The following is a 25817-nucleotide window of genomic DNA, read 5'->3' as shown; positions in this document are numbered from 1 at the left end:
CATTCCAACCCCTCCCTTCTCCTGCCACAGAGCAAGCCCGGAAAAGGGGACGCTGCTGTTCCTTGGTTCGGGGCGGCCAGTCCTCACTGCCCGAAGCAAACAACGGACATACGGCAGAGACGAGGCAGCAGCCCAGCTCCAGCAGCAGTAAGGAAGCCCACCTGGGCTCCTCGTCGTGTCCAGCCAGGCAGCCACATCCCCAGGGACGGCCTCAATTGGCCTTTGACGAGGGCAGCCAGAGGGAGCCCTGGGCTGACCAGAGCCTCACAGAAGCGGGTTTGTGCGGCAGACAACAGGTCCACCATGTCTGTGGCCTCCAGACACTGGGAACTTTGGGGACCTTGACAAAGCAGCCCAGAATGCTCATCTGCCCCGGAGGAGAACAACCTGGGCAGCTGCCCTACTGGCCAGCATTAATTGAGCACCTAGTGCACGCGGAGCACACGAATAGATACAACAGGATGGGCCTCTGTTTCCAGAGCACTGTCTCCAAGGCTGGCTCCTGAACTGAGGCATTTGGGCTACTTTTTATAAACACAGATTCCCCTAGGGAACCGCCATCCAGGAGGGTGGGGCCCAGGAATCTGTATTTTTAGTAAGCTTCCTGGGTTAGCCTGGCATCCACTAAAGTCATAATGGTTCTTAGAAATGCATTCATCAGTCAGGCCTAAAGCATATCACAATATTTACCAAGAAGGATAAGAAAACCCAAGATGATACACTGTACATTGTTGGAAGCCAGAGCACCTTGGTTAACCCCAAGGGAGTTAGCATGGGAGCCATGGGAAGGGGGCAGGGGAACCACCTCCTCGTCCCCACTCTTTGGAGTTTCCACAAACTGTCCAACTGCTGATGCTTTTCCACACTGATTTTCTCCTTCTTCTGCTCCTTCCACAGGCTACTTGAGGGATGGAACTCTGACAGGCCTCATGTCCTCTATCTCTAATCTTGCTATGATCCCTATGGGGCAGGCATTGCTTCCCTCACTGTATAAATGGGGAAACTGAGGCTCAGAGAAGATATATCTGAACTGCCTACTTGACCACGCAGACCCCCAGCTGCCGCATCCACATCTTTGGAGTCGTGCTGCTAATAAATATGTCATTTCAAGACAGGGGTCCCCAATTCAGTCCAAGAGGAAGAGTCACTTACTTGTAGGTTTTGGTCCTATCCAGCCAGATGCCTGAGATCATAGCCCCAAGCATTCCTGCAATGACGATGGTCAGGCCGATTCTTCCAGCATTCACTTCTTCCCCCTGGAAAAACCGCAGCCCCAGGGATCACTCAGTGATGGGACAAGACTCTGGACGGAACGCAGTCACCACGAGGCAAAGGGGCAAAGGCAAGTAACTTGGGCTCCATTAGAGCCAATTCTGAGAAAGTATCAGGACAAGGTGGCCTGTAAGAAGCCGCCAGTGGGGAGAGAATCCTAGAATAGTTGCTCCTCCAACATCATATAACCCTGGAAGTGTGTGCAGGATGCTGGAAGCTGGGGTGACCCAAACTCTGTCCTAGAACCATTTTTGCATAGATTTTTAGAAATTTATCCTTATAGCAACCCTTTCATTTATCATCATCCCAACTCATGGATGGGGAAAGTGAAATACATATATCTAAACATCCCACACTTAGGTTTTTTCAGCTATCACTGCCAAACAGGGGTAGGAAGATAATATATTTTTGAGCGTTTATTAAAAGTCAGACACCATGCCAGGATTTTTTGTCATCATCTTATCTAATTCCCCAGCAGAAGGTTAGGAATCAATATTCCCCATTTTACAGATGAAGACACGGAGGCACAGTGAAATTAACCTACTAGCCCAAGGTCATGGGGCCTTTATTACGTGCAGAGGCAGGATTTGAACTCAGACTTGTCAACCTCCAACACTGGAATACTCAGCCACAGTGACCCACCTCTCCCACAGGCATGAGACCCTCATTTTCAAAAGAGGACCTGGGATCCCAACTCTCGGAACCTCAGTGTCCCAATCCCAGTATCCAGCCCTCACTGGTTCTGGAAACATTTAAAACACATTTTCTGTTGCGCAGTTAAGACTTTAAAATTAAACCTTGCCCACATTTCAAAACCTAATTTTCTTATGTGATTCTATGTGTATACATTTTTACCTACTGTGTTGCTAGGTACTGTGCTATGTGCTTTACGTGTGTAAACCTAATTATTTGCTTTCTAATCCTAAAATTAACCTTTCGGTAAGTCATTAGGCTTCTTTTGCAGAAAAGAGAATGAGAGCTCAGAGATGCTAACCAGCTATCATGCAGCTGAGGACCACCCGAGCTAGGGCTGAGACCCAGGGCTGCCTCCCTCAAAATCTCAGAAGCACACAGCACACCACACTGCCACCCCAGCTCCTGCCCAGACAGACTAGAAATCTCCTTCTCTATGGGAATGGCCAGCTTAGGAAATGCCCTTACCGGGTAGTGGAAGATCACTGTGCGATTCAGTAGAGTGCACAAGGCATAAAAAGCACCAGCATTCAGACCTGAAGGAGGGAGGGAGAAACACAGCATGAGGGTCATTCTGCTGCTGGGGCCTTTGCTGGCTTCTCCCCCCAGTGGTGAGGGGGTCAGAAATCCTCATCTTCGTTGCTACTGGGAGTGGTGACCTCTCCGAGAAGAAGAAATACTCCAAAACAACCCAAAGTAACCATTTTACCCTCTTCTTAGCCACACACCATTGCCCTCTCATCCTTTTAACTCTGTCCTGGAAACATGGGCTCCAGAAAGTATTTATTCCCCAGTCAGAACTGTCTACATCCCTCTTAAGCTCTGGCCTGACCTAAGAAGTCATTGGAACTACTGGATACCTTCCACCTCCTCCTGATGACCTGTGGCCTCTCCAGAATGCTCCAGACCACTGACCCCTGAGAACACTCCCTCTGCAGGTGGATTAACTCTTTCTCCATCCTTACAACTTTCTTCTCAGATTCAAAATCATACAAAATCTTATATACGAAACCAAAAAGGACCCTAAAGAGCATTTAGTTGCCTCTCCTAATCCATCAACTCATCCAACAAATGGAACACCTAGAATATATCATAAGAATCTGTCCTTAGAAGACGATGCCATTTGTCCAAAGCCATACAGAGACTTAGTAACTGAGACTGAAAGTGATCCAAAGGAGAAGAGTCTTCTGCCCTCCCTTCATAACAACGATGGTGATGATGAAGGTAATGGTGATGATGATGATGGTGATGACAGTGGTGATAATGGTGGTGATGATGGTGGTGATGGTGATGATGATGATGGTGATGGTGATGTTGATGGTGATGATGGTGGTGGTGGTGACGATGGTGGTGATGATGGTGATGTTGATGGTGATGATGGTGGTGATGATGGTGGTGGTGGTGGTGATGATGATGGTGATGGTAAGGATGATGGTGGTGGTGATGATAGTGGTGATGGTGATGATGGTTGTGGTGATGGTGGTGATGATAGTGGTGATGATGATGGTGATGATGGTGGTGGTGATGATGATGGCAGCAGCATGTACTTTTGATAAGCCTCAAGTTTAGGATTCACTGGCTTAGTAAGACTAGTGTGGTTTACCAATAACTATCCCCCTATTCCCAGCCAGGAATATTGAATCAGGGCTAAGGCAGGGGTGGTGGGAGAATGGGATGGCGTAAGTGATACCAAACAGAACCCACCTGGGCCTTCCTAAGTCAAAACCCCTCCATGTCCCCTGTTTCTTGTTTGTAAATTAAAGCACAAGTGCTTACTAATTATGAAAGTAAGGGAATGCAGAAACAAAGGAAAAGCAGTCAAGAAACAATAGTTCAGGGTCCCAAATTCCTCCTCCAACAAAATACATAACAATCTGATGGATATCTTTGAGTTGTTCTGCAGGAACTAAGATCTCTCCACTCAGGTGGAGAGGATGGTGACTACAGGCTGACCAGAAGCAATTAGAACCCAGGGTGGTTGGAACCAGAAGACTGACGACTGAGATTCTGGAAACACCAACCTATCACCTCACCATGAAACCTGTAGCCAAACCTGCAGCCCTCACCCAAATGTTGCCTTTAAAAACTCTTTCCTAAAAGCTATTTGCATCCTCCTAAAGAGGATGCAATGACATTAGAGGAAGCCATCTGAAAGAAAGGCCTGGACATCCAAGGAGAAGGAGCCAAAGAAAGTTCTTACTTCAACCCACCCACCCCACCCCCACGGCTGATACACAGCACAGGACTTGCCCAGCCCCAGGCTCTGGCAGACCAGGGAGAATCTGCTTCCAGCCCTGTGTCTTCCTCCAGTGCCATGCTAGAGTAGGGAAGGTATTTCAATAGAGGAGGAGCCAGTTTCTCATTCCTGTGATATTTTAGCCACATCAAGCACAGAACCAGCCTCTGCACCCCTTCCCTCTGAAGTGGGCTGCCAGGTTTAGGAAAAATAAAAAACAAGCAGTACACCCAGTTAAATTTCAATTTCATAAAAATAATTTTTAGCATAAAAATGCCCCCCAAATATACACATATCAGGTTTCTCAACTCAATTTTCAGTTCCAGTACACTCCTGGACACCTGCATCTTACCATAGCTGATGACGAGAAGCACAAAGTTGTGGTTTTTGAGGAGTCGGATGATGGAACTTAAGTACGAAGCATCACGGGATGCCAAGGCATAGCTCAGGGATTGCGCCCTGCTGGGGGGATGTTTAGGCTTCTCCTTGAATACTGGAAGGAAAGAAACAGAGAGATCACTGCAAATCCCTTGGTCCCACCCCTGCAGAGCTGACACATGGACCAGAGCTGATTCCCTCATCTGAGAAGGAACTAAGACTCCAAAAGGAAATATTAATTCTTCAATTAAATCCTCTATAGCCTCCTCTCTTGAAGATGCATCTCACTGTCTGTGGCTGAGTGACTGGTCCTTTGATTACTTTTTCTCAATGGTCTCTGGACGGCTGCAATCATTGGGCCTCCCAGGCAGTGCTCAAGGATCAAGGAGTCCCGTAATAACCAGGGAATAACATGTCGCAGAGACTGAAGAAATTCCGTAGTAACACGGGGATAGAAAGGAAGTGAGAGCTGAGGCTCTGGGATCAGTGAGCCCAGTTAAGGACTCAGCACCAGAGCTCCTCCCAAGGGGGAAGGGACTGCGCTGCCCACGCTGAGCACAGAGCCGGGCACATGCCGCCAACAAACACCCCCTGAATAAGGGAGAGGATCTTGCTCTATTGGAAAGACCTGGAGTCCATCCCTGGTTTCTCAGAGTCTGAATCAGACATCTGCCTCACAAGAAACCAGAGGATTAACACATGCTCCTGCAGGAGCGGCCACCCTGATAGGAAGGACTGGGGAGGGATAGTGGGAAAACTATTTGGTTTATGTTCTAGTTTCAGTACAACTGGTGCAATCCATTTTTTTTTTTTTAATTTTTTTTTCCAATTTTTTTTATTTTTTTTTATCTTTTCTGGGGGTACACCAGGTTCAACCATCCGCCTCTATACACACATCCCCGCACTCCCTCCCCTCCCCGACCCCCCCCCCTCGAGTCCCCCCCACCCTCCCCAAGGTGCAATCCATTTGACTCAGTAATTGTTGTTCAGTTCTTTGGGGGCCGGATCAGTTTAACCAGTTGTTTGCCTACATTGGTCCCCCAACTGGGTTCATGTAAGCACCATGCTGCCTCCTCCAGCCTCCATGAGAACACTCCTGAAATGTCAGGAGACTGTCTCCAGTGAGGAAACTCTGGAAATGAGGTTTATTCTCTTGAAGATCAAATGCGCCCCCCCACTGAAATAACCTTCCATCCCAGACTTCAGAGTCCTGCTTCTTCCTTCTTCAGAAACAGTCCTGGGTAACTTCCCACTGCTGGGAACCTCATATCCGTCATCTTACCTGTTCACCTCCCCTTACATCAGAGGAAAGAAATCAAGGAAAGGGTTTTTTTTTTTTTTTTTTTTTATCGCTGCAACAACAGCGGTTTGCTCAAGTGTTTGGCACCTCAAACCAAATGTATAGCTAAGATTTTTCACTTCTTTTTAATCAGCTACTATGTGTGCTTAACAGTAAAATGGCAAAGAGTAAGAACATCCTACCTCCAGGATCTCATCTGCAAAGAACCAGCCCTCATCTGCTACAAATACAAGAATTGAGAGCTGGGCACATTACAATTCAAAGTGTCACGTCTGGCCGAGATTGTTCTTTCCTGTTCTCAACCACAGCTTCAAAGCTTCTCACCTTTGCAGGAACACCAGGCTCTCCACCCAAGAGATCCTGTGAGCTTTGAAAAGCCATCAGGCAGCCCCTCCTCAGCGTGGACCCCGGGGAGGGAATGACACAGTGAGAACAGCTGGATGAGGTACATGATTATAAAGCTGTTTGACTCTGGAGGTGAGGCCGGCAGGAAGGAATGAAACCTATAACGTGTGAGGTGGAACATTCAGATATTAGGAAGACAGCTGGTTAACCTTTAAAGATGGGTGACTCACTGAAAATGAAAACCTCTACTAGGCTTTTTCTGAATTTATCACAGCCCTTGTGATATCACTCAGATGATAAAAGAGAACATAAATTAACCACGTATCTCAATGATTAAATATACATATATATATAATTAATAGTAGTTCTCTGGGGCTGGTGGTGGGGATTAACTGGTACCAGTTTAAGTAAATAGTCATTCTTCTCTTTATGCTTTTCTGTATTTTCTAGTTTTCCATAATGACCATATCTTATATACATTTTTAAAAAACATTTCAAAATGGGGTCCCCAGGTATTCTCAGGTGAATATATGAGAGTATCAGTGTTTGTGGGTCAATCATGTTTCATTTTCATGTTTCCAGAAATTTAGGGTATGGAGTTAGACAAGCTGAGGCTGGAATCCAATCTCTGCCACTTACTATCTAATCTTGAATAATTTCCTTATCTCCTCTCAAGGCACTCTTTCCTCTTGGTTAAGTGAGACTGATACTGGAACCTCCCCTACAGGGCTGCTGAGCAGTCAGTGAGATCAGGCACACTCAGCACAGGGCCTGTGACATCCTAAGTGCTCACTGGGGTTTCATCAAGGGGATCAGCAGGCTGCCCATTAATTCTAATGAGGTCATACTGGGGAACTGGTTAATTACACCTAAGCTTTACTGAGCAGCTAACAAAATACACAGAACCAGCTAGCACTGTATTGGCAGCAACGACTCAGGCTATAACTCTTGAAGCCACTTAGAAGCCTGGCCTGCCGTTTCTATAGATGTATTTTATAGAATACATGGTACCTAGCATGGCGTCCGAGGGCCATGTTCACAAGGTCCTCACCCAAGTCAGCGGGACCTCCCTGCCTCCCCTCGTCCCATGAGCCTATTAATGACCTTACCGATGATGACAAGGATGAAAAGCAGAGTGGCCACACCTGCTACTATGTAGAACATGATGCTGATGTGGTAGGCAAGCTTGTCCTGGTCTTTGATGTTGGGTACCAGGACAGGAGGGATCAAGAACCCAATGGCAATTCCAAGCTATAGAAGACAGAGACAATCAACTGTAGTATCAATGGCCAAGAGGTGACAGCACACATTTAAGGGCCTCCTAATAAGAAACATAATCCCCAACTTCCATTCCTTCTTAAAACCCAAACAGGGATTGCTTCCCTGCCAAAGAAACCAGAGAGGTTTTTCTTTTGATTCACAACTCAACTCACACACCCCTGACCACCCTCCATATCAGTATCCACTGGAAAAAATTATAGTTGGGCTTCTAAACGCAGGCTGGCTCTTTTCTAGCTGCAAACTACTGAACAATGGTTCTATACTCCCATCTGTATGGTAGAGTAAAATAGTGTTGATTTTTTTCCCTCCCACTTAAATTCTTGATTTCACTGAATCTGTTAACCTGGGGCTGAGAGACCAGCTGAGGGAAAAATTCCACACCCTACAACTCCAAGAACTTGCATTCAGTGAGAGATGGAAGCCTAACATTGTTACCACATTTACACACGTGAATGCTTAAGTTCATTGTGTAAGTAACGTGGTCATTTACAACCTATCTATACCGTGAGATCACGTGCTACTGCAGAAGTTTATACACACAGGACGAGGGCACATGCACACGGGCTATAAACACACACACACACACCAACAACAACAAATTGAGACATCTCACATCTGCGATGGAGTTCACACTCCAGTGACCTGACAGATAATGTGCCTTGGGTGTTTCTGAGGGCAGAAATGCCTTGATTCAGGAGTGACTAGCTGTGACACAACTCCCCCAAACCCTTTTCCCACATGAAATACTAGGGCAAAAATTGGAAAATAGAGCGAGAACCCGTATAAGCCCCAAATTCTGAGCAAGAAAAGCTGAGTATGTCTTTTGTGTTAACGTGCCGCTTTTCCTCTATTGAACTTGAAAGCAACTGCAGGTAGAAGCAACTTGCTTTCCCTCCAACTAGAACATCATTCAGCAGCTGCCAATGTGCTGATCATCCTGACTGGTTTTCCACCCTGTCAATTATGACCCCTCAGGGCATGAGTGGTTCTCAGCTCTGGAATAGTCTCAAAAGGGATCATCAATAGGCTCGGTACAGGGCTCTTCCAGTGCACACAGTATACAGTCAACACATCAAACAGATCTTTAAAGCACCTGCCATGTGAAAGATAGTCTGCTAGATATTTCGGGAGGCAAGGAGATGTATATGGTAGGTTCCTGCCTTCATGGAGCTCTATAATCTAGTAGGGGCCAAGGGACTTAAAACAAAAATACACAAGGTAACAAAAGTGCCTCACTTCTTCCTCCTTAGACACAGTCCCTAGACCAGGGCAGCATGTCTCAGATTTCGGGGCTGGCAGGAGCTGGCACCCTGGAGCTAAAAACGACCCTCACTGGACCAGCAGTTTCCCTGCAACAGAGCCCTGGCCTTGAAGGCTTCATTCAATTTGGTCTGTTTATGACCTAATAGGGGGTCACGTTGCTTCTCAAGGACCTCACAACCGTGTGGTTCATTTTAACCATGAACACTGTTCATTTCAAAGTGAACCCCTCCCCCTTGCTCCTTTCCGCCCCAACATCCCTCGGACACGTCATCCCTCTACACAGTGGTTAAGGGCTCAGGCTCTGGGGTCAGGAAGCTCAGTGTTCACATCCCAGCTCTGCCAGTTACTAGAAGTCTGATGCTGGCAAGTTAATTCCTCTCTTTGTTCCTGTTTCCTAATCCACAAAGGAAGGCACGGCCGCGTTCACACCCTCTAGCTCAGGGGTCACTCGGAGGATGAGTGAGCCCATCGGAATGGACTATCCAGCAGAATGCTTTACGCTGCGAGGGCTCCCCGCCGTTCTGTGAGCCCGGCTCTCCCACCCCCAACACTCTCCCACAGCAGCGGCGACAGGCAGGGGAGGGGAGGCCACTGGGACAAACAAGTCACCTCCCCTGGTTCTCCTCTGCATCCTTCTCTGCTCCTCTCTGCCCTTTCTCATCTCTCAGCCCCCTTGCCTCTGCCCTCTCACATCCACGCTGTCCCAGGCCCTCCCCCACCTTCCTTGGACGCCCACTTTGCCTCTATGCCCCTGCTCTCTTTCAGGTAATGTGACGTCTCCCCAACCCGTCTGCACAGCGTGTTCAGAGGAACCTTTCTCAGCGCTGCTCTGACCAGGCAGTCCCGCTCAAGGACCTTCAAGGAGCCAGCCCTCTCCCCGTCCACGTCCTGCAGCCTGCTGTTCTTGGCTTTCTTCACCTCCAGTCCCATCTCCATCTGCTTCCCTGGATGTCCCTGGATTATATGATTCACAAGTTCAACCTTTCATTGTCTGGTCTCTACCTTTATTCCAGCAGATTCATTGCTTGCAAAGGTCTCCCTCCTTGAGTGTTTTAGAGCCCATCTCACCCTCAGTTCCTTCACTGAGTTTTCCTCGGTTATCTTAGTGAGGCCTGATCTCCTTACCCTAACCCCTCTAATCCTTTGGTTTTCAACCTTATTTGTGACACTAGTCTTGTGCCTGGTAAATACAACAGGGGTTTACTTGATAAATGGGCATTGAATGAATGGGCTGCAGTTAACTGGCACGTCAGGAACCATCACGTCCCTTCCAGATTAGCCGTGAACCCAGACCTGGGGAAAAGATCTGGTTGGGAATTTAAACCTAGACAAGACTCTCAGAGAAAGTGCACTTTAAAAAAAAAAAAGAGGCTGAATGTTGTTTTAAAATCAGTGCCACGTGAAAGACAAATGTGGGTATAATGTCAATTTCCATACACCAAGTTTGCTTAATGCTGACCAACCTATGCGCAATCTAAAAGTACACAGCACAATGCCACCCCCAACAAAGGTGTTTTTATGTGATGGGTGACCAGGCACGTGTATATCTCCATGTCTATATACACCAGCAATAATCTTAATGATCTAAGGATTAATCAGAAGCTAAGGGTCACAGAATACAACAGTTGAGGAAAACTTAAGCTACACAGACACATGTATTAAAACATTACCATATAAAGGGTCATGTAATTCCATACAGAATTTCTGGGCACTAAAATGTGCTATAAATGCAGTATGTCCAATTTCCAATACAAAACACGCCCCGCCCACCCACTCCTGGGACTGCATATCTGGACACTGGTACCTCAGGCATGGACAGCAGAGCCACCAGCAGGGAGGCCAGTGCTACAGCCCATCTCCCAGGACCACGTCCACGTGGGAATTACACACGCCACGCGGAAGTGACTTCAGCACACATGGCCCATCCCCACACACTGCTGTGTGCATTTCAACCCCACAAAGTGGTGCTGCTGAGGCAAGTCCCCACACTCAACACACAATTCTGCTGCGAACACCTCTCTCTCCTCTTGGCCAGTGTCACTTAGGCGTGTGTTTACACCTCGGTGAACACACTACGCCTCCGTGATTAAACAATAGCGGATCTGGGCAAAACGATGCAGAAACAAAGCCTCCAGGGTCCCCAGTGCGGGACTCACTCAGAGTGAAGGCTCCTGGCAGGAAAGCCACCTTTGGATGGGGGAGAGGCTCAGAGGGCGGTCCTGGGACTGCGTCTTGCATGTCCCAGAAAGAAGCAAGGAGAGCGCGGTGGCTGCTGGGCACTGACACACGGAACCGGAGCCACAGTTTAATCATGAGGACGAGCTCCCAGCCACCCAGGACCACCTCGCCGCTCCTAGGAACACACCACGGGCAGCAATAACGTGCACACAAAGCCTGCTCACATGACTGTGTTTCTGAATGTCCCCAACCCAAGCCCTTGGCCTCTTCTGAAAAGGCCAGCTCAGGAGGAAGGAGGCAGCAGACCTTCAGGAACAAAAACAATCCCATTGATGGGGGGGCAAATCGCCCATGAAAGAGGTTTATGGATTTAAGAGGCTAAGCTGAGGCCCCTAAGAACCTGGGAAGCAGCGTCACAGCTGGTGGACTCTAGACTTCCTTAGAGTTCCTCCCCAATCACAGGGTTTGTCTTCAAGTCTGTGATGCTGCTGGCGACTTATATAACCTCGACACCCTTGGGTTTCCTCAGTCCTTTGGGGGAGAGAGTGAGGGAAAGGCAGGAGGAGCACTAGTGACATCAGGGCAGCCTGTAACCCCTGCTTCCCACGGAAGGTAAGAACAGTGATCACGGCTGACCCACTGTGCTCGCCACGCCACAGCTACTGGCCTAGACACTATTAAGCGCTGTACATATACACACTCACTCTTTGAATCCCTATTTTTAAATGGAGAAAACTAGCCTTTAAGTCCCTTGCCCGAGGTCACAGAACAGCAAGCGTTCTATGCTGGGCTTCAAGTTCAGGCCATGGGTACTAGAGTTTGCACCATTAAGCATTTGGCTGAATGTTCACGTCTTGGCTGTTATTCACACTAGAAGGAAGGAAACCAATATATAACGAGCACCTACTGTGTGCTAGGCAGTTACTAAATGATTTTTACACGTTATCTCATTTAATCCCTTCCAACAACCCCACAAAGTTGGCAGGATTATCTCCGGTTTGGTTTTTACAGATGAGAAAACTGTAACTTGGTAACAAGGTCACCCAGCTACTAATGGCAGAACTGAGATTCAAGCCCATGGCAATCCGACTCCAAACCCCTTGGTGAAGTGGTTGAATTTCATGGAAGTAACTACCACAGAGACCTGACAATATCTCCAGTCTTACATGCTCAGTTCTATCATTCAAGTGCCGCACATTTGTCTAGCTGTTGGAGGAAGCGATCAGAAGAGGTGTCTCCAGGTATAGTCTGTTTTGTTGACCACTTAGCTACACCCTATGGGGTTTCTTGTTCCTATGCAAGGCGGACTTTTGGTTGTTATCGTGTAGGGTGTTTGCTTTCTCCCCAGCTAGATTTTAGCACCATGAGGACAGGGACAATGATTAACACTTCCTTGTGTGACCCCCTCCCCACATCGCGTCCAGTACAATGCAAAGAACAGAGATGGGTGCAGGAAATGTCTTCTGAATAAAGAAAAGACCTTTAGGGACTTCCCTGGTGGCTCAGTGGTTAAGACTCTGTGCTCCCAATGCAGGGGATCCAGATTCAGTCCTTGGTCAGGGAACTAGATCCCACATACATGCCACAACTAAGAGTTTGCATATCACAACTAAGGAACCTGTGTGCTGCAACCAAGGGAGCCTGCAAGCCACAACTAAGGAGCCCGCCTGCAGCTACTAAGACCCCGTGTGACCAAATAAATAAATATTAAAGAAAAAAAAAAGAGAGGAGACCTTTAGAACTGTGCAGCTCAAACCTAACTCAAGCATTTCCAGTTTCCTCTACAGCAAAGAAGATGGGCACAGTAGCAATTTGCTGTATTGCAAGAGTTTACCACCAAAAGAAAGCAGATGCAAAGTGGAATGACACAGGGAAGACCCCCAATTTGGGGCTCCCCAAGATCAGACATGGGGGCCACTGGAATGTAGGCTGGAATGCAGCCTACCCAGCCTCAAAAACTACACTTAATATTTACTGAACACCAACTGACATGAAGCACAACACTAAAAGGTAAGACAAGAGAAGCAAGAAAAAGAGCATTGACAAGCTTCTAAGTAGCTAATACACTTTGATCTTGACCTACAGCCTTGGGGCTGGGTTTCATCCTCATCTTTGAGGGCAGCAAGGTAACTGAAGAGCAGAGGTAACCTGGGCATTAAACAGAGAAGGCACTAAGTTTAGGGGAGGGGGTCTGAGTTCTACAAGGAAATATTTTTATTAAAAATAAGGAATGTTGACGAAGTGCTTCATTTTTTATCCAAGCCTCATAATTGTGCTGCTTTCAATCATCAACTCAAGAGGCTCCTGGAATGCACATGCCTCCTTTTAAGGGTAGATGTTCCTCTTGCAGTTGTCCTTGTGGCAACATCTACAGGGGCTCAGTCCTGGTCTAGGTGAGAGCAGACGACAAGGCTCCTCTGCTCCCCTTTCCCCAAGCGCCTGCCTCACTGCTGGCTTCTCCACCCAAAGGTCCCTCTCATGACAGAGCTGATGGCGAGTGACCACTGGCTCCTAGAACTTCTCCAATGATTCATCTAGGGAAGAGGGAAAATGTGGGGCATCTTTCAAACCACCAGGCCAGCAAAGCGGCAGAATGAAGACCATATTTGAAGTAGGTGACGTGCAAAGCTCCAGGCAGATGCTTTGGCACTTCTACCAACTCCGTCCCAGACACCAGCCTAGAGCAGCCAACAGAAGGACCCAACTGTCCCCTGTGCCATGGCTGTGCTTAACCTTATCACGCCCTGCCTGGTGACAGATGATAAAATAGCCCTATGAAGAAGAACTGTCTCCTTGGTCTGAGATGTCACATGCTGTCATTCCTAAAAGTAGTTCACGTGACAATACCTGTTTCTAATCCTCCCAAGTTTTCTTCTGAGTCTGGTTGGGCTGTCCTGATGACAGTCCCTGCCCCTTTCGATTTTTGGAGGTGAAGCTTGGACCCACGGGCTTACTCACAGGCAGTTCCTGGAAGAGTGGTTTCTTAAAAAGCTGCCACGAGCCAGACCTAGTTCCTCCTACTTCAGGGGGTACCTTCAGAAACAGACAGAGCGGGGCTCATGTAGATTTTTCCTAAGAAGCCAACGTCATAAGTTAACCTACCTGCCTCAAGATCCTAGAGAGAGATCTGAAAAGAAAAAAAAATAAAAGTAAACCTTGTGCAATAGAGAAGAACAAATCAGATGCCACAATAAATACCTTCCCTTGCCTGTGCTTAGTCATGCTGGCTCTGCACCTTTTGTGAAAGAATATTGATTATAGCCTGAAATATATAGGACAGCCTGTTCTCAGGGCTCTGACCTTTAAGAGTCCATTCATATAGAGATAAAAAGTTGCAGAACAAGAGAATAGCATTTGTTGGAGGTTTACAAGAACATGGTGACCTGACCTAAGTGGACAGCTGCAAGAAAAAAGCAATGACACCAAGAGGTTTGCAACAGCTAACCACGCCTCTCCCTTACCTGGCTTTTAAAAGTGCTTTGCTGAAACCCTTCAAGGAGTTCGGGGTTTTGGGGGCTTGAGCCATCCAGCTCCTTGCATGGCCCCGCAATAAACCTTTCTCTGCTTTCAACTCTGAGGTTTTGATATCGTTTGGCCTCACTGTGCTTTGGGCACATGAACTTGCGTTCGGTAACACTTGCACCAGGAAAACTCTTCCATATCTACCACCACCCCGAGAAAGCAGCACCATAAGTTATGACCCTGGGATTTAGCGACTTACTCAGGACCGACTTATATGAGGTCACCTGCCCTCCTATGTGGCCTGACACTTTGACCACTAGTCACTCCGTAAGTGATGCCTTAACTGTCTAATCTCTTCCCTTAAGTATGAAGTCAGGGACCTTTTCTTTCCCATTCCCTACTGCATCCTCAGAGCTTAGAATGTAGGTTGCAACAGAGTAGATGCTCAATAAATATTTTTCAATCAATAAGTAAAGGCTGTGGTGCATTGTCTCAATGAAACCACAGCTCCCCAAACTGAATATTAAGCTTAGAGGCCATGCTCTAGAAACGGAGAGTAGAGCCCTTATGCTGAGCTTGTACTTCATGAGAAAGGTCAACGAGGTTAAGAGACTTCACTTATGTTCTTGTGCAACCATCACCTCCATCCATCTCCAGAACATTTTTCATCTTCCCAAACGGAAACTCTGCACACTTTAAACACTAATTCCTCATTCTCTCCTTCCCCAGACCCCCTACAACCACCATTCTATATTTTGTCTCTATGAATTTGATTACTCGAGATATCTGTGGTATAATAAAAAATATATTTGGTCTTTGTCCCTGGTTCCTGGCACAGAACTCTAAACTCTGGGCGTTTCCTGAGTGGTAGGAGTGTCCTTTGTGATTCATAAGGATCCTGTTTCCATCACACTCAGGTTTATGCTAGGAGGTGACTTAGAGTGGGGCCCCTCTAGAGCCTCTGGATGGAGCTGGTCTCCAGAAAGCCAAACGATTAGAGTTTGGGACCTTTCAGCCCCACCCTCCCCCATCCCTGACAACAGGAGGGGAGCTGAGAATTGAACTCTAGAAAAACTCTTGAACGAAGAAACTCGGTGAGATTTCAGGCTGGTGAACACATGACATCAAAGTGCTGGGAGGGTGGCTCCCCCAGAGGCTCTGGCATCTCCTCCATTTGGCTGCTCCTGACTTGTAGCCTTTATAATAAACCAGGAAAAACGGTAAGTAGAGTGTTCACCTGAGTTCCCTGAGCCATTCTAGCAAATCACAGAACCTGAGTAGAGCTCCTGAATAGAGCTGTTGCCATTCTAGCAAATCACAGAACCTGAGCAGAGCTCCCCAACTTATAGCTAGTCAGTGAGAAGTATGGGAGGCCCCCAGGATTCGCAAATGGCATCTTCAGTGGAGACAGCCTTGCGGGACTGAGCCCTTAGCTTGTGGGGTCTGGGCTAACTCCAAGTAGTTAGTGTCAGAGTTGAAGTGAATTGCAGGACACCCAGCTGGTGTTAGAGAAAGGCAGAAATGGTTGGTGTCAGGGAAAAAAGACAGCTCAATACCTCACAGGGGTGGAATTACATAGCATCCATCCTCTTGTGACTATCTCATTTCACTTAGCACAATGTTTTCAAGATTCATCCATGTGTATGTAGTATGTATCCGAATTTCTTCCTTTTTAAGAATGAATAACTTTGTGCTTTTCAAGTTTTCTCTAAAAAGTCATCCCCCTTCATTAAAAACAAAAGAATGAATAATATTCCATTGTATGTATATATCACATTTTATCAACTCATCCATAGATGAACTCTTGGGTTGCTTCCACCTTTTAGCCATCATGAAGAATGCTGCTATAAACATTGGTGCTCAAATATCTGCTAATGTTCCTAATTTCAATTCTATTGGTTATACACCAAGAAGTAGAATTACTAAATCATATGGTAATTTCATATTTAATTTTTTGAGGACCTGCCATGCTGCCTTCCATGTGATTGCACCATTTTACATTCCCATTGCCAGTGAACAAGGGTTACAATTTCTCCACATCCTTGCTGACATTTGTTACTTTCTTCTTTCTTTTCTTTTTTTTTTAATGTATTTGGCTGCACTGGGTCTTCGTTGCTGCTCGCAGGCTCTAGTTGCAGCAAGTGGGGGCTACACTGTGTTGCGGTGCACGGGCTTCTCATTGTGGTGGCTTCTCTGGTTGAGACACGGGGCTCTAGGCACACGGGCTTCAGTAGTTGTGGCTCGTGGGCTTAGTTGCTCCACAGCATGTGGGATCTTCCCAGGGATTGAACCCGTGTCCCCTGCATTGGCAGGCAGATTCTTAAGTACTGTGCCACCAGGGAAGTCCCTCTTTTTTCTTTTTTAATAACCATCTTAATGGGTGTGAATGGCATCTCGTTGTGGTTTTGATTTTTATTTCCCTAATGTTGAGCTTCTTTCCTGCACGTATTGACCATCTGTGTATCTTTTTTATTTTTTTTTTTGGAAAATGTCTGTTTAAGTGCTTTGCTCACTTAAAAATTTGGTTTTTGTTGTTCAGATATAGGAGTACTTTATATATTCTGGATATGAACCCTGTATCAGATGTATGACTTGCAAATATTTTCTCCCATTCAATGGACCATCGTTTTACTCTGTTAGATATTGTACTCCAATGTACAAAAGATTTAATTTTGACATAGTCCAATTTTTGTTGTCGTTTCCTATGTTTTTAGTGTCACATCCGAAAAATTATGCCATCATTGCCAAATCCAATAACGTGAAGCTTTTCCTCTATACGTTCTTCTCAGAGTTTTATAGTTTTCTCAATACCATTTGTTGAAAAGACTGGTGATAACTACGTGTCCATGTAGGTTCATCAGCTGTAACCAATGTACCACTCGGGTGAGGGTTGTTGATAATGGGGGAGGCTATACCAGAAGGGAGTGCAGGGAATATATGGGAAATCTCTGTACCTTCCTCTTAATTTTCAGTTTGAGAAACTAAAACTGCTCTAAAAATAAGGTATATTAAGAAAGAAAAAACAGCTGTTCTTTTCCTCTTGAATGCTCTTGACACCCTTACTGAAAATCATTTGGGAGGGTTTAGCTGGACTCTCTAGTCCATTTGTCTGTCTGTTTGTGTTTACCCAGATACCACACTGTTATGATTACTATAGCACTGTTATTAGTTTTGATATCAAGAAGTGTCAGACCTCAAACTTTGTGATTCTTTTCCAAAATTGTTTTGGCTACTCAGTGTCCCTTAAACTTCCACACGAATTTTAGGATGCATTTTTCTTCATCTGTGAGAAACACCATCAGCATTTTGATAGTGATTGCACTGGATTTACAGACTGCTTTGCATAGTATTGACATCTTAACAATATTGGGTCTTCCAATCCATGAACAGGGACATTTTTCCATTTATTTATGACTCCTTTAATTTCTTTCAGTAACATTTATAGTTTTCAGTGTACAGGTCTTTCACCTCCTTGGTTAAATTGATTCCTAAGTATTTTTTTCCATGCTACTGTAAGTGGAATTGTTTTCCTAACTTCCTTTGTGGATTGTTCATTGTTAGTGTATAGAAACACAACTGGTTTAAAACGTTGCACGTTTGGTCTGCTTTGCTGTTCTCAAGTTTGCAGAAAGGAACCGGGTACTGGGAGGCACAGCAGGTGGGTGGGGTCAGGGCAAGGGTGAGTAGAACAGCCATGAAACTTTCTACCATTTTGAATGCGGCTTTTTCTTGGTGCGGTGTTTGCTTGGTTGCTATAGATCTCTGATTTCCAGAACTCCCATAGAGATGTTTTAGCCAGTTCCTAGTTCATTTCATGTTTCTGTGCAGGAACAAGAGTCTGGAGCTTCCTGGTCCACCCTCTACTGATGTCACTCTCCGAGACTTAGGCTTAATCTCCAAGCAGTGTATCTTCAAGGAGAGAATTAAGGAGCCGGACCGACCAGAGAAGAGACAAGACTGGGAGGGAACAAGCGACAGGCTGGGTAGGAAGGGCGAGGGAGGAGGGGTCCTGGATGCTAAACTGAACACTCACGCTTGATGCCACGCAATTGTCAGGCCCTGAAGAATGCCTGCCAAGGCAACACGGCCAAGACCGAAGTCAGGCCAGGCCAACCAGAGCCTCCCCCTGTGCCTCCTCCCGTGCGGTGCACGGAGTTGAAGGTCCAAGAAACAGAAGGATTAGGAGCTTCTGCTATGCCTCCACCTCACAGGCCTTCAGGGCTGCCCTCACCCAGACCCCCAGGGCTCTGAGTATATTTTCAGAAGCTTAAGTGAATCAGAATTACGAGCCCCACCCCAAGCCCATCCTCTCCCCTCAGTCTGGAGAGTGCGTGGCTGAGCTCCCAGCTGCATCCACCTGGGAACTGGACCATCACACAGCAGCACAAAACACACCAGCCCCGACAAGAGCTTGGCTCCAAGCGGGAGGGCGCCTTCCCATGGCACGCTGCTCCTCTCTCCTAGCGACTTCGAGTCTGATCACGAGCTTCACCTGGGAAGCCAGGTGAATACACAGGAGCCTGGGCTGTTCCCGTAGACGGTCCGATTAGGAAGTCCAGGTGAGGGCCCAGGCATCAGTGTTTTGTCCTGGCCCCACAGGTGAGGCAAATGGTGACCATTTGGGGGGGCACTGGTCTAGTTTTCTTCCCAGAGTTGTCGGCCTCTGAGCTTTTCCACCTGCCGCATCTTTGATGAGGCCTTTGGGATGAAGGAGAAACCAGAACTGGAATTCACTTCCACTTTACCTTCTCTAGAAGTCTGACACTAGAAGTCATCTGCGCCACAATTTTTTTAAAAAATGGAAAAGAATAATAGTAATAATAATAAATTTTTGAGTTTTATCAGAATTTGAAAAAACAGATTCATAAGCCAGACTCAAATGACAAATCTTGCATGATTCTGGTTACATGTAGTACCTAGAAAAGGCAAACTCATAGAGATAGAAAGCAGAAGAGCTTACTAGAGGCTGGAGGGAGGGGGAAACGACAAGTTATTATTTAATGGGTACAGAGTTTTGGAGGTGATAAAAACAGTTTTGGGTACCTATAGTGGTAATACTTACACGACATTGTGAAACTAATGCCATTGAATTGTACACTTATGGCTGGCTAAAACTGTACATTTATCACTGGTTAAAATTATAAATATGTCTATTTTACTTCAATTAAAACAATTAGATTCATAACATGCCCACCCTTCCGGGCCATAAGTATATTTAGATGCAAAGAATTTGAGATTCTGTTTCCAAAAAGAAGGGAAGACAAAGGATTAAGTTATGAGTTTTCCAGGCCTTTCCATGGTTTCCAGGCCTTGGAAATTCAGAGCAAGAATTGGACTCCATCCTCCTGGACTTGGCTCTACCCCCCCAGCAAAGGAGGTTGGAACAAAGCACTGTTCCCACTGTCCTGGCTTCAGCTGTGTATAAAGAAGATGAGAGCAGCGCCAACGCCACCAGGGCCCCGCTCTGCCTTTCCATGTGGTGCAGGAGACGCTGCGCTCTAGGAAGGCTGGTTGGACAGGAAAAAAGCACCTGCCACCTTCTAATGACACAGAATAGTCTGACACCCAGAGGCTGCTCCCCGAGAAAACACAGCCTTCCTGTCCAAGCTGGTGAAGTAAGTTCAGGAATGAAATCATAAAGACAGCGTGTGTTCCAGAAGCACCCTTCCTGCTGGCGGAGGAGAAAGCGTGGGTGACAGCAAAGGCCCCTCCTGTTGTTTCCCCACTTCTCTTACACACTCACCCAGTCACAATCACTCACTCACACTACCAGCCACACCCAGCCACAGTCACCCAGAGTCAAAGACACTGTTGAAGTCAGAAAATTGCAGCCTGCACACAGTGAGGCAGTTTGGTACAAGAACACACTGCATTCCACAGTGACCACCACCCGCTCCTCGACCCACCTGATTGCCAAAGACAGCTACGGAGCAGGCTGTGGACACCTCATCAGCCCCGAACCAGACAGAAGCAATGCGGGAGGGCATGCCCAGGATGAAGACCTGGGCCACGGAGCAGACGACCTGGCCCAGCACGGTGACGGGGAAGAGATGTGGCTTCAGGCTGCCCAGCTTCACCCAGGCCCCCAGGCAGTTGAGAGCGGAGCCCGCGAGGGCGATGGTGCGCAGGCCGAATTTCTCCAGGAGCCAGGCCACCGGCAGGAGCAGAGGGATGTAGGTCAGCATGTAGCACATGGACAGCCAGTCGATGGTGAAGCCACTGACCCCGTAGAAGGACATGAAGATGTTATTGATGGCGGCGTACTGGATCCACTGGAAGGCGTTGCACAGGGAGTAGCAGCTAAACACCAGGACCACCGCCCATCGGCGCCTGCTCACCTTGATCACGACTTCCCTGCCCAAGTCACTGACTTTGGCTGAGCCATTGGCTTCTGCCCTGAGTGAGAACTTCCACAAAGGGGTGCCATCTCGCTCCTGTTGGTTGGGATTTTCACTCATCCTGACCACAGCCTGTCCTAGAGCCCCAGAGAGGTGCTTGGGACTCCAGCAGTCTTAAGGGACAATGGCCTTGGCTGGTCCCCTGAAGCCCTCAGGGTACTTGCCCTGGCCCACCCCAGAATAAACGGAGTCACGCGCCTGCCTAAGAACCGCGAGTGGGGCTCCATCCATTCACCCCAAGCTTCTGCTCCCACTTTGACTTGACGTCCTCTGTCCCCCACCCCTGTCCGTTGAAAAATGCCTCAGGCCAGTCGGGGCTGCCTGTGCCTGGAGGCCTCCCAAGGCGTTCTGGCCAAGCTCAGCCCCTAGGTTCAGGAAACAGGTATCTCCACGCCCAGGCACTTTGCCTGACTCTTGATAGCTCCGGGGCGGGCTTGAGGCCTCGCCCCGCCCCCATCCTTCCGGCTTCCCCTGCCCCCCTACTCCCCCTACCCCCACTGCCTCCCCCCATCTCCAGCCGCCACGGCACAGAGCGGTAGTTTCCCCACTGCTTGCGGGTGCATCCCTCCTCCAAGCTCCAAGTGCCTTACAAACCACCGGTAGAGAGCCCACCTGCGCACTGCCCCTCAAATTCATTTGCTCCCTCCCGGGGGCATTCCAGAAAAAAATGCCCTCCGTCCTTCCCAGGTAATCCTCTTTAATAGAGTCTTCTCCATGCCAGGTCCACATTGCCTGTGTGCCCGCACCGATGCCCGGTGCCCCCACACTGCTCTGTGGTATCCAAGAGGGATTCCCGACTTTTTCCAGTTGGCTCGATTCCCGAACCCTGGCTGGACTTTCGGCATAAAGGAAGATTTGTAGATTTCCCGGGCTGGTTGAGCTCCTGGGGTAAAGGCCAGCTGTGGAAAACTCGCTTCACTCCTTGCTTTCCCTGAGAACCTAGTCTTATATTGGGCAAGTCAGATTTGAACCTGTTTAATAGGACTCGTCTTTCCTGGTGGATCCCCGGGTGACCTCCAGGCGAGGACTTGAGGGTGGGAAAGAGAGGGGACTTAGGAGATGCTGAAGACGCAGTGGCGGTTTTGTGGTGAAATGCCCAGCACAGCGCTGGCTCTGGGCTTAGGCTGTAGATGGACTCCGCACCCACGTAGCTCTAGGCTGCCGCCTGCTGGTCCACAGCCCATTCCAGAAGGTGAGCCCTCAAGTCAGGGCCTCCAGAAGGTCAGGCCTGCACTGGTCTATTTCAGCCCTGGGAGGGATCAGAACTCGGATCCTCCCTGGTTCCAAACACCAGCTTCGCTGCTCTGGGTGTGTTCTGTAAATTGATACGCCACCTCTCTGTGCCTCAGTTTCTTGGAAAATCTGTAAAATAGGGATGATGAAATAATAGTACCTACTTCACAGTGTTGTTTTGAGGCTTGAATGAGTTAAGACTTGAAAGCACGTGGAAAAAATTCCTGGCAGGCAGTAAGCATTCCATGAGTGTCAGATATCCTAACAATGGAAAAGCAACCATCTATATTGTGCTAACCATGTTTACTGCATTACCTCATATAAGCATCCCAAGAAATCTGTGATGTAGGTGCTACTGCATTTTATAGATCAGAAATTTGAGGCTCATACACGTGAGGTAACTTTTTTTAAATTATAATTTATTTATCTAGGCTGTGCTGGGTCTTAGTTGCAGCACGCAGGATCTTCGTCGTGGCCTGTTTTTAGTTGTAGCATGTGGACTCTCACTTGCAGCATGCATGTGGGATCTAGTTTCCCTACCGGGGATTGAACCCGGGCCCCCTGCATTGGGAGCACGGAGTCTTACCCACTGGACCACCAGGGAAGTGCCAAGTGAGGTAACTTTTTACTTAAGGTCCCAGCTGACCTAAAGAGGCATGATTCTTAGGCAAGTATGTATTCATTCAAGCTAGAGCCTAGCTACTCAAGCACAACCTGGGGACACCAGTGTGGGCATCCCCTGAGGGCTTATTTCAAAGACAGAAGCCCGACCTACTGAATTAGAGGCTGCATTTTAAAAGATCTCAACGTTAAAGTTCAAGAGCCTCTGGGTACCAGTGTTTTCTTGTCTTCTTTTTTAAATCTTCACAGGAAAATTGAAGAATTTAAAGCTCTACAACTGTGGTTCTCAACTTGGGTTGTACATTAAAATCACATGGGGAACTTTTCACATTCCCAAAGCCTAAGCCACAGTACAAATCAGGAGAATGGACCCTGGCATCTGCATGTTTGAAGCTGCCCAGGTGATCTCAACTTACAGCCAAGTTTGAGCATCCCTGTGGGGGTAGAACCACTGGTTCCCAAGAGAGGGAACACTGCTTGGAGGCACCCATTTTGTGGTAGAAATGATGGGGCCTTGGATTATAAAGAAATGTTTGAAGAGGGAACTCATACCCACCTAAGAAGGCTTACATTGATTTCACATCCCCTATTCTCCAATTCCAACAGTGTTTCCCATCTTTCTCCAGGGAACACAGAACCCCCATTCTCTTGGAAAGCCCTCTGAGACCTCTCACTGTTTCTTTCCCTAGGTTACCATGGTCCTCTCCCCAAACTCTGCAGATACATTCTTAACTTCATTTTATAGATCTGGAAACTGAGGCCCAGAGTCAGAGGGTGTGATCAGAGTCCCACAGCTAACTAACATCAGAACAAGCAACAGTGAGACAGGTTTCCTGTGTTCCCTTCCACACATCTCTCCCATCTGCTCCTCTGGGGCAGTGCTTCAGTTTGATGACAATTTCCAAAGGGTCTAACCTGGGATTCAAGCGATACTTGGGGTTGACTTTTGTGTGGAGTGAGTCAGATCTATTGTGAGCTCTGCATTCAGTCGACTCAGGATTGGAAGCTCTGTTCTGCGTTGTGAGCTTTGGGATCTTGCAAGTCACTTTACCTCTTTGGCTTTCAGTTTCTGAATCTGTAAATTGAGGATTAAAACTACCTGCCTCATAGGGTTGTTGCGAGAATTAATTAATATAACGTGTCAATTGTTTTCAGTAATGATAATCCGACAGCCACCTGGGAAGGGCTGTCTCTTGGCTGATTCCCACCAGGGGGAGGACAGGTATACAAATGTCAGGTAGATTTTACATTGAGAGAAATCCTCTGTATTCATCCACTGAAGAAACATTTACTGAGCAGCTTACACTATATGTGCTTATCAGTATCAATAGGCACTATCTATCGGTATCAATAGGTACACCTTGAAGCAGAAAGAGAAGCACAGTTTAGGGACTGTTTCCTTAGAGGGGCCCTAGTTCCTGGATCTAGCCCAGCTGACTCCTCAGGATGCTGCAGGGGAACCTCTGGCTTTGAACTCAAGCCTGCCAGGCTCTCTGCAGAAAGGTGGCGAAGCCTGCCCCCTGGAGGCCAACAGCTACTCCTGGCAGTAGGACTGAGCTTGAAGTTTACCAGCACCGCCATGGGGGCTGTAGGTGTGGGAGCAGGGAGCACGTGGAGGGCATGGGGAAGCTAAATGGCTGATGAATCAGGTTGAGACCCTGGATGAGTCCCCCTGGAAAAATACTGACATTTGGGATTTGCAAAAATGTTGCCCTTACACATCTTATATGTGTAATTTACATGTGTACTACTGCACACTCCGCCACACCCTGTCTGCCTTTCCTCCCCCACTTCCTGTGTGTTCCAGCTCTAAGCTCTTGTGCAGGTCTCTGTAAGCCTGCCTCCCTGAGTGAGGGAAGCTTCACTGCACACGCCTTTCTCAATACCTGTCCATAGAGTTGAACTGAATTCCACCTCACCCCGGAATTTTGGGAAACTGGGATGAAGAGGGGATCCAATGAGTTTTCAGAGAGATAAGAACAGATTTCATAAAACGTTTTCAAGAAAACAGGTACAGAATGTCCTCAGGTTGTCATCAAGCCTGGAAACTGGATGTTAGTAGAAGAATGCCTTCTAAAGGTGAATCATTTCCTGCCTAGAATCCTACACCTTAACTACCAAAAAAAAAAAAAAAAAAAAAGAACAAAACATAGTCACATGTGAATAGTTTTGTAAAAGGTAGTGGCAGGAAGCTGCTAAAGGAAGTGCTCCACGGAAACAAGGGAGGAAACCTAGAGAGAGGAAGGTGTCAGATCCAGCACACGGGGACGTGAGGGCAGGTGATGGACTCACCAAGATCGTGGTAAAGGAACGTCCCGGGTGCACGGCTATGAGCCAGGCAGAGAAACAGCCTGTTCAGACTGAAGCTGATCAAAGACTCCAGGAAAGATTTATCAAGCAGATGACACTGAGAAGATCGTGTTTGAAAACATAGAGAGCAGTTTACAGAAGTGGGAGAGAGTTAGGGCTGGACTAGTGATAATTACCAAACATAACTAAATAGAGAGGGAGGGGGGTGATTTTGAACTCCGGTGGAATATGAAAAGCTACGGAGGAAAGGGGAACAAGGTCACGGTTACATAAGTGACTTCGTTGTGAACAGCATGAACATAGCCATAATGATGTGAAGACTGAAAACTGATGTAATCAAATATGACATAGCTATACGGGGAGGCTGGGGGAAGGGGAAGCGGGCACACATATGTGGTGGCGATGAGGCTGGGCTGAGCAGAGCCAAACCCCGTCTGCCATACTGGAGAGTCAACGGATAATGCCTAACGTGGACAAAATCAGACAGTCTGAAAATACCCATGTTACTCGGAGCTATGGAGGTAATACCAAAAAATCATCTACTAATGGCTGAGTAGTTGCCTCAAAGCACCAGAAAAACAGGGTAAGCAATGATATTTTTGATACATAAATATTTGCTTTTTTAAACTATATAAAAATTTGGTTTAAAAAAACACTCTAGGGACTTCCCTGGTGGCGCAGTGGTTAAGAATCCGCCTGCCAGTGCAGGGGACTCAGGTTCAAACCCCAGTCCAGAAAAATCCCACATGCAGCAGAGCAGCTAAGCTCATGGGCCACAACTACTGAATGGAGATTAAGCTGCTTCACCGAGGCCCACAGGTGATGTCCAGGGGGGAGGTCAATTCCA

The 25817-nt window shown here is 47.3% G+C and overlaps 1 protein-coding gene across 1 annotated transcript in view; it reads right to left on the bottom strand.

Annotated features, from left to right (window-relative positions):
• LOC130851982 (feline leukemia virus subgroup C receptor-related protein 2-like) overlaps positions 1–20866 on the bottom strand; it is a 28961-nt gene extending 8095 nt beyond the window's left edge. Inside the window, exons 1-5 of the mRNA XM_057732634.1 lie at positions 20315–20866; positions 7334–7475; positions 4554–4694; positions 2434–2501; positions 1153–1256 (exon numbers count right to left, since the gene is read on the bottom strand). Coding sequence (XP_057588617.1) covers positions 1153–1256; positions 2434–2501; positions 4554–4694; positions 7334–7475; positions 20315–20866 — 1007 coding nt within the window. The remainder of the gene's footprint in view (positions 1–1152; positions 1257–2433; positions 2502–4553; positions 4695–7333; positions 7476–20314) is intronic.
• Between the last annotated feature and the right edge of the window lie 4951 nt (positions 20867–25817).

This window comes from Hippopotamus amphibius, chromosome 4 (genome assembly GCF_030028045.1).
Source record: "Hippopotamus amphibius kiboko isolate mHipAmp2 chromosome 4, mHipAmp2.hap2, whole genome shotgun sequence".
NCBI classification, from domain to species: Eukaryota; Metazoa; Chordata; class Mammalia; order Artiodactyla; family Hippopotamidae; genus Hippopotamus; species Hippopotamus amphibius.
The sequence above is the reverse complement of the archived record's forward strand: the minus strand, read 5'-3'. Positions and strand labels throughout refer to the sequence as shown.